Source organism: Asparagus officinalis, chromosome 5, assembly GCF_001876935.1.
Source record: "Asparagus officinalis chromosome 5, Aspof.V1, whole genome shotgun sequence".
Taxonomy (NCBI): domain Eukaryota; kingdom Viridiplantae; phylum Streptophyta; class Magnoliopsida; order Asparagales; family Asparagaceae; genus Asparagus; species Asparagus officinalis.
Window position 1 is genome coordinate 32,909,060 of NC_033798.1, and position 9,886 is coordinate 32,918,945.

Consider the following 9,886-nt stretch of genomic DNA (forward strand, 5'->3'; position numbering starts at 1 on the left):
CGCTTGAACAAAATAATTTAGTGAGATTTATACATAAGCTACATTTAAAGGGCTTTCTAGTGGCAATCGACCACTTTGACCTATTTTCTAAAAAAAAATTGAATAAAACATCCAAAATACACTTGAACACTCATGTTCCAAGCAACAACTTTTAGAGACGGCTTTTATATAAATTAAACTTTAAAGGTGATTTTCGTACAATCATCCCATTTTAAAGATGGTTTCTTAAAAAAAATCCAAAAGGAAACACTAATTGTGCACATAACAAAATTATGCAAGCTTTGATTATCAGAACACAGCCCCCCCCCCCCCCCCCCCAAAAAAAAAAAAAAAATCTCTCTTCCTTTCTGTTTATAACTCTTACACATTCTTAACTGGTGCCCTCTCAACTCCCTCTTAATCATTTCTCTTAATAACTTCTTCTTGAGAAAATTCTCTTATTAATTGGCAAGTATTTTTTTAAAACCTTTTGAATTTTCAATATGCCTCTTACACCTGTTTTTATGAAGAGGAAGTTTCTGAATGAAAGTGAGTTTTGAAATTTGGAGATGCATAGGATTGAAATGATGCATCCAACTATCATATTTCCAACGGCCAAACCTTTTGAAGTACGAATAGACAAAATAATGAAAGCGTTCTTCCAACGTACGTAAAATTTATATTTTCTTAAAGCCTTACTGCAATGAATTTTAAATTAATCTATTATGAAATATTAATTTGTACTATTACAATTTATTATATTCTCTTACTTAGCATCATAAATTTCTTGTAACAGACAAATGGTTTTAATTCCTAGAGAGAGAGAGAGAGAGATTGCTTGATTTACATAATTAATTTGGCTTAGAATTGGCTAATTATTTTTATGAGAAAGTTATAAAACTTTTGCATTTTTCTATTGTATATTAAAATAACTCTCTGCTCTTTTTTGTTTTGTCCTCATTATGCATGTATACAATATTATAAAGTTAAATCATAATTCAAGTTCGAATTAATGGCTAAGACAACATTTTATTTTTAGTGTAGGGGAATATCACAACAAAAAGAATTTCTGCAGCCTTCATTAATATATAATTATCTTTAAATTCAAGTTTATTATTTTGATAGAAAATGTACTAAAAAAATTCCTGCAGCATTGGGTGGGTATAACCCTAGTTATCTGTAATAATATGAGAAGGCTAAAAGAGAACTTAAGCCATCTTTTCACGGTTTTATTAGTTTCCCTGGTTGCCGTAAATGTCTTTGATCAGAGAAATTAAGTATGAAGGTTTAATTTTCTACTGAAATAAATATGTTCTTTGCGAATTTGATACCTACCGTCGAAAGTTCTTCCTCCATAAATCATCTGTGTACGTGAAATTTTGACTTTTTACTGCAGGCTGTTACAATTAATGCGAACTCATGGACCGATGCTGGACATGCAGTGAACCATGTGTACGATATGCTTCACATGATGGATCGTGATGATATTCCCGTAGGAGTTGGAGGTGAAGGTGGAATATCACCTGACGGTAAAATAGGTGCAAATGTTGGTGGATATCTCCCTATAATTGAACAAGTATGAACAGACTACTCATTTTCTTTACCATGTTTATATTAAAGAAAGTAAAAGTAAACGAACTTGCGTAATTGCGACCAAATTATCACAATGCTTCTTTACCTTAGGGAAATTATGGGTTTATATTGCAGATAGAAGATCCGCTGCGGTATAGATGTGTCGAACTTATAAATCCCTCTAGTTTTATTTTTGCGGATGGATCCTTAAGTGATTTTTTTTATAGTTTTACCCTCTGAGAAGGACAAAATTGTTTTTGGCAAATACACCTCTAAATGAAAAAGAAAAAAAAAATCCTGCTTAATTGGATTGTTGGTCACTGTAATTATCGCTTTATTGGATTTTTGTACTTACACTTTTAGTTGCTTTGATAGCTAGTCATCTAATTAAACAATGACTAGATCGTTAATCACTTCTAATGCTTTCTGTCTATTGATATATATGATTTTGCTAATGTTGCATTAAAAAGTCTTGATCATTTAACATAATGAATTTCTTCCATCTTAATCATTTGACATAATGAATTTCTTCCTATATGTAATATCTAGATCATCCATGGAAAACGAAAATGTGTAACAAATCAGGTAAATTGTACATTGGGTAATTATGTTGCATTTTGCAGTTTATTCTTGAAAATATTAACCTGTGATATATTGAATAATCTTATTGGTTATAAGTGAATGAAAATGTACATTCATAACAATGAAGAGCATGTGAAGACCCAATTAGTATTTAATTAAATGACTAGTCATCCCAGCAATATTTAAAGATATTGGTATGAGCGTCCAATTAAGAGATGATCCTCATTGACCAGCAATCCAATTGCCCTAAAAATTCACTTAGAAAGCAAATTAGAGGGGTAGTAATACCAAAACAGCGTTAGTATAGGGGATTCTATCTACCATTAACCCAAATATAAATAAATGAGTAATTACAATTGCATTATCACCATGTTCCTCTAAAAAAACTAAACATTTTGAATGAGTGATTCCAATTTCATTATTACCATGTTTCCAACAAAAAGTTAAACGTTCTGAAAGAGCATTCAATTAGATTACCCAAAGATCGAAAATATATCTAGCTACAGACTGAAAGGTTTGGACCAGAATACCTCCTCAGTTCTTACACTTTGCTTAAAAAAAAATTAAGTCAAAGAGACCTGATTTTTATTCCAACAAGTGATATCAAAAGTACTGAAAGGGAATGTAAACACTAATTTCACATCGCTTGAGGCTTTGTACGGTGTACATAATGAACTCTTAATAACATTTATTAGATTTGAAAAATATTGTATGTGAATTCTTATTGTGAGTTCTACAAGAATACTATTTTTTTCCTACGTATTTCTAGACGCTAAAGTATAATTTTTGCAGGGCATGTCAACGGCAGGTGATAAGCCATTCCAGTAGGCTCTCCAGGACGATTAGATACTGATACAAATTATGGCTTTCGAAGGAGTTTTCTTCCACAGGTAATTAAAAATAAAATCCGTTTAGATAGGACTATAATTCCTGTCTTTAATTTTAGTACTTACAAGGATAATGTTCGGTACTTGTTTGTTGAAGGTTCATCTAACAATTTTCATGGCCTTTTTTTTTAGCACTTGGTTTTTTTTTTACTATCTGTACATCTATTATAGTGATGCATGTTCAACACCTATAACATATGGATAAAAGTATGCGGTCGGAGTTTCATATCTTTCCAACTACATTTAAATGATATGTGTGGTCAGTATTATATACTCGAAAAAGCAAATGCAGTTGCAACATCGTACATTTAGTTTTCAACTCCTTCTGTAGGAATGCCTCTTAATTAATTGAATGTTGTAGCAATGCAACCGAACATCTTTATTCAAATTTGGATTGAGGGGAACAACATGGGCTCCAGTTACGCCTATCTGGACATATCCCTTAATTGTGGTATTCATACTTTCTTGAAAATTATTGTGCGCGACTCCCAAAAGTTATTGCAAAGCAAAATAGCTTAAAGTCTGAGGGTTGATGCTATTTCAAGTTGAGAGGTGTTCAGGCAGAAGAAGTTGTGACTACATAATGCATAATGTATATGTAAATGCATTTGTTGCTCCAACTACTCTTAATAAACACACAAGAATTTCTCTATAACGCTAAAATATCCGAGAATTTCCATATGACAAATTGATATAATGTGTCACCTACCTGAGGCTGCAGATGACACAGAAATAACTCCATTTTGAAATCAGGAAGTCAAAAGTGCAAATACAAAAACTAGGAATAACAAGTGACTAACCTCTGTAATTCAGAAGCTATATCTACGACTAGTACACCAAATTTTTTTATTACTATTTTCATTGATAATCAGTTCACATCTAATATTTTCATTGATAATTAGGGACCAAGGAAGTACTGTCCTCTTCATCAGCCCACAGCTCAAGAGGTGATGGTCGACACAATTTCTGCAGGCCCAACAACTGTATTTTTAGTTGGAGCACACACAAATTTTGCACTTTTTCTCATGACAAAACCAAAATTGACAAAAAACATTGAACATATTTATGTCATGGGTGGTGGCGTAAGGTCGAAGGACCCTACAGGATGTTGTCCCAAGAATAGTAGTAGCTACTGTGTACCTGAACAATGTGGAGATCATGGCAATGTATTTACTGCATATAAGAGCAATCCTTATGCTGAGTTCAATATGTTTGGAGACCCATTTGCAGCATATCAGGTACATATGTATATTCCTCAGCTCTCATCATTAATTGGAGTTGTGATGTAGTATAGGAGAATTTAAAATTGCATGGGAGCAACTTAGATTCAAATAATTGTGGATACATTTAAAGTGAATACTATGGAGAAAAGCATAAGATAGTTCAGTTTCATCTCAGATGTTTATACGATAAATTTTAGAAAACTACCATGAACTATCGAGGCTTTGCCAAAAACTTCTAATTCAAAAGCAATATATTTTAATGTTGTTAATGATGCGAATATAGCTTCATATGTACAACCAAAAATAACAGTTATATAAATAAAGTTAGGACAAAATGTCTGAAAACCATTATGCATGTTATACTTTCTCTAATGATACTTGAAAAAGTTTTTAATGATTTTCTCTTAAAAAAAATTCTTTGAAATAATAAACAGTTTATGATCTTAATGTTTCATTATAGCTTCTCAATTTTACCTAATAAACCACTAGTTTTACGTATTGTAGTTGTTGTGTTGTTGAGAATGACATTTGTGAATAGAATTATCGTAAACTTCCATCATCTTTTACATCAATTATTCCCGACTAAGTTGCCATTATCAAATTCAAGTTTTGAACTGATAATGTTAAAACAATGCTATGTTTTTGTTGTAGTTCATGTGTTGTATTACTTCCTAATTATCATGTTCTTAGTTTATAAGCATGCACAAATTTGAGTATATAATCTTTATAGCCTTATTGTAGGTATTGCATTCAGGAATTCCAGTGACCCTTGTTCCATTGGATGCAACCAACACTATCCCCATAACCAAACAATTCTTCAATGAATTTGAAAGGCGACAGGATACATACGAGGCACAATACTGCTTTCTTTCTTTGAAAGTTTTCTGTAATGCCAGGTTCAATGATCATTGTTATACTGTAAGTCCGTTACAAAAATTTCTCCCTTTCTAAGAGTTTATTAATGGGTAAATTTTACAGAACTTGATGAATAACCTTGACAAATTTTGTGTAAATTAACCCCTTTGAACTTATAATCCACAGAAAACTATTCTAACCCTTTCTCACTAATGTATTATGATTGATTATTGTTACTTTAACTGGTTATGTGGGGAACTTGTCTCTGCACGTGACGGTGTTTGAACAATTTTAACTCTATCTACTAAATATAACTTCTACATTATTCTTTTCAAGTAAGGATGCATATAAAGTACATAAAGGGTAGCTTAGTTTTTGTTCTTTTTTTATGCCTATTATAACATTTGGAAATGTAAGGAGGTTTTATATGATTTGTAAATTGACTCCAGGTAGTTCTCTGAAATTTATCCTTATTAATAGTTAATGATTGTTGTTTCGAACTGTTTTTAGAGTTATTTCATGTGGGATTCGTTTATGGCTGGTGTTGCTCTCTCAATAATGCGCAATGATAACAGTCAAACCGGTGAAAATGAGTTTGCTGAGATGGAATATATGAATATATCTGTCATTACTTCAAATAAACCATATGGTGTAAATGATGGGTCAAACCCATTCTTTAATGGTCATGCAATTCCTAAGTTCAATTTGACAAAGAACGGAGTACACAGTGGTCATGTTCAGACTGGCATTCGAGATCCATTTTGCTTCTCAAAGGAAATGAGAAAAGGAATATGTGAGGTACTTTGATTCTGTGGAGCATTTATCTAATGTGATTCCTACTGTAATTTTATTGCCTAATTGTGGATAGACTCCCCTGTAGTATTGTTGTTTTGAACATACTGCCACACTCTACTTCTATTTTTGCTGATACACCACCTGAGTGAATTTTTTTTAAGAAATGAGTGCACCTTGATGGTAACCGAATAGGGGAAAAAATCACTATGGTGGTCTATCTGTAAAACTAAAATTGACAGGGTAGTAAGTTCGAAGTAGCCATACTATTTGTGGTCTATGGGTTTTTCCCCCTCGAAATCACATTATATTTAAGGTCAATTTACGTAAGCCACCTTAATTTCCAATTTATACATAAACCACTCAAGAAGTTAGTTTTTTTTTTCAGTCAACCATGTAACACCACTTTGTTGCTAAATTTCTCTAAAATCCCAACAATAACCTCACTTAATCTCACATGGAAAGCTTTTAGAGCATCAACAAGAGAGGTCACGTATTACACACGTGAGATTAGGTGAGGGTTTTGTTGGGATTTTAGGAAAATTTTAGCAGCAAAGATGGGTTAGGCGGTTGATTGCAAGAAATGCTGGCATTATGGGTGGTTTATGTAAAAGTTGAAAATATAATGTGGCCTATTTAAATTGACCCTAAATATATGGTGGTTTCTAGGGAAGAAAAACTCTTAAACTGCAGAAACCCTAATTTTATGCTAGGAGAAATTGATGAATTGATGAATGATGTATGATGCTCTAAGGATGGATACACCAAGGAAGTAACTGGCCCAGAAGCAGTCCAAGTACTTGTTGCGACTAAAGCAAAACCAAACCGAGATGTTAAGAGCAAACTTGACAGAGAATTTTTCATAAGCTTTTTGGATGTAAGTTTTTGAACTTCTTCCCTATTTATCTTTGATCATTGATTCATTATTTTTTAACAAAGCACAGGCAAAAGTTCTAATGTACTGAAATTTTATTTATTTCTGTCTAGATTATACTGACATTTTGATCTGTTATTGTGGAATACAGGTTCTAAACCGCCCTCAACAAACCGGGCGTTTCAACTTTAGTACACAATTCCCATACTATTATGAAACGTTATACAAGCCAGACTTCACAAATCGAAAAATGGGAAAACCTGTAATTTTTGATATGGACATGAGTGCTGGGGACTTTATTTCCCTCATGTACCTCCTCAAAGTGCCCACTGAAGTAATTGACATCAAGGTAAATTTGCACTCATAGTTGTTCTTCTACTACTAACTTCATTGCTTGGGTAAATTTCACAAATTCCTCCTGAACTTTGCGTTGTTTTGCACATAACCATCTTAGACTTTATAAGTGGGAAAAGTCTCAGTAAAATAATTTCACTTATATATCATTACCAAAATAGCGGTTATTTTTGTTATATGTCTTGCACATGACATGTTCTGGACAATTTTGACATTACTGACCTTTTCATATTTACCGAGGAAAAGTTTTTTTGGATTAGGGTTTACAGAACTTTACTGTTTACATTTATGCTGTTTATGACAATGTAGCCCCTATACTTTTATTTTCACCTAGAACAAACATTTTTCAGGTTAGGGCTAACAGATATTAATTATTAAAGATAGTTTAGATCTATAGCTCTTTACGTTAACATCAATTATTACAGTTTCCAACTGTTCAAGAAGATTTCGTATGATTTTAGTAAGTTCATAGGAGTTTTATCTGACTTATTGGGGGTTTATACAAAAAGCCAAAAGTCCAGGTAGGATTTTGCGACATTCACCCTCATTTGATCAATGACATATGTGATAACTTATTTTCAAGGTTCTCTATCCTTATTTTAGGGAATCCTTATAAATGGCAATGGATGGGCAAATCCTGCGACAATAGATATTGTCTACGATGTTTTACATATGATGGGCCGTGATGATATTCCTGTTGGCCTAGGAAGTGTAAGTGCATTGGGCACTCCTGATCTTGGATGCAAGTATGTAAGTGCTATACCTCATGGAAGTGGTGGATATATTGATATCGATACGCTTTTTGGACTTGCACGTAATCTGCCAAGGAGCCCTAGAAGGTAGCATCTTTTACACAAACTATTTCAGTTTCCATTTGCCTCAGAAAAGTTTGGCAATTTGATAATTCTCACAAACGTAACAGTTTTTTCAGGTAAAGAAAGTGTTCATGAAAATTTTTACACACCATTTAAAAATAAAGGCTGTAATTTGATAACATCTTTTATCTTTACCTGTTGATATGTTAAATTAATTTATGATTTGATTTTCTGACTGAATACGGTTGATGATACACAGTTAAAAAATTGCTTATGAATAACAAACTCTGAATGTGTTGCTTATGATCAGGTATACAGCTGAAAATTCAGATCACCCTGAACAAAAGCAGGCACTAGCTTTGGAAGTTTGGCAATCAATTTCAAGGGCAGATAATCTAAGTGAAAAGATTACAATTTTGACCAACGGGCCTCTTACCAACTTAGCCAACATCATTCTTTCAGATAAAAATGCAACTAATTTTATTCAGGTAAGCAAACTTTACATTTTTAGTATCTGAAAAATAATGAGGATGTAAAACAAGCATATAAGTGCTTATTTTCTTATTGCATATTTGTAAAATAACAAAGAATTACTCAACATTGTCTATTCCTCTCAAGATATGTATCATTTTCATGGTTTACGTTGAACAAAACATAAAGTACCAAATTTACATTTATTATCTCATTGTCATTAACATCAACTTTGATTCTTCCGCAGAAAGTATACATAGTTGGAGGACATATTATAGACGACCGACGTGAAGATGGAAACATATTCACCTTTTCCTCGAGCAAATATGCTGAGTTCAACATGTTTCTTGATCCTCTATCTGCAAAAAGCATTATTGAATCCAATCTTAACGTTACACTCATCCCTCTGAGCGCTCAGCGCAAAGTGATTTCTTTCCCTGCAATTCTAAAACTTCTGCCTATGCAGAAGACTCCTGAATCAATTTTTGCTCGTAGATTGTTATGCTTCATGCACAGACTGCAAAGGAAAAACCATCTATATCGGCATATGGTAATTAAATATTTTTAGAAATGTTTAAATTTCACAAAACTCCCCAGCCTTTAGATTTTATTGGAAAATCTTGTAAACTGCACTACAAAGAGGAGAGTAAAAGTCTAAACTTTTTTTTTTTAATTTACTTTTTACATAATCTGTGGAGCAAGTGACAACTTAAAGTGACCGTCTTCAGTCATGATGCATAAGTGAGATAGGATCATAAAGGTTTTCTGTGATTCATGAAATTCAGTGGGTTTTGTGAAATTTTTCTTGTAGTTTTGTGAAATTTATTCTTGAAAAACTTCCAGTTGCTAAACTTAAGATTCTGACAAACATTACATATTTATTTGCAGGACATATTTTTAGGGGAGATTCTTGGAGCAGTGTTCTTGTCTGATGAGTTAAATTTAAACCAAACAATGCAAGCAAAACAAATTACAGTCGCGGTTAATGTCACCATATCTGGAGAGATCAATGTTGATAAAAGAAAGGGTAAATCAGTAAATGTACTGGATAGCTTTGATACCGAAGCGTATTACAGAAAATTTGCTAAAGTATTAGGTTGCAAGCAGCAGTCTGCGGTTATTGGAAGTTTTGATGAACAACGAAGGAAATGGAGCACACGGTGTAATGAGACTACGGGAAAACTACCAGTTAAAAGATTTTTACCGTTAGAAGACTTTAATTTGTAAATGGATGGAGTTTATGTTGATAATGCTTATATTTATTGTTATTTGAAGAATAAGAAAAGACGTGACAGTCTTGCCAACTGAATCTTGCTTATAGTTCTAGTGAACCTGTTCTGGTTTTAAGCTGACAAGAACAATTGACAACTTTGAGAAATGTTTGTGTAGAAAAAGAAATGTTTATTTTGGATTCCTTGTCAACACAGTATCCGGTAAGCATTGGGTTTCTGCGAGATTGAACTTCTTGTGGGCATTTCGTGG

General features: G+C 32.9%; 1 protein-coding gene across 1 annotated transcript in view; it reads left to right on the forward strand.

Moving 5' to 3' along the window:
* The window catches only part of LOC109841692, a 42,443-nt gene extending 32,812 nt beyond the window's left edge, over nt 1-9,631 (forward strand). The window contains 13 exon segments of the mRNA XM_020410639.1: nt 1,376-1,555; nt 2,926-2,944; nt 2,947-3,023; nt 3,923-4,127; nt 4,176-4,258; nt 4,985-5,161; nt 5,609-5,896; nt 6,645-6,767; nt 6,916-7,113; nt 7,722-7,957; nt 8,244-8,421; nt 8,652-8,954; nt 9,293-9,631. Of these exon segments, the coding sequence (XP_020266228.1) occupies nt 1,376-1,555; nt 2,926-2,944; nt 2,947-3,023; nt 3,923-4,127; nt 4,176-4,258; nt 4,985-5,161; nt 5,609-5,896; nt 6,645-6,767; nt 6,916-7,113; nt 7,722-7,957; nt 8,244-8,421; nt 8,652-8,954; nt 9,293-9,631 (2,406 nt within the window).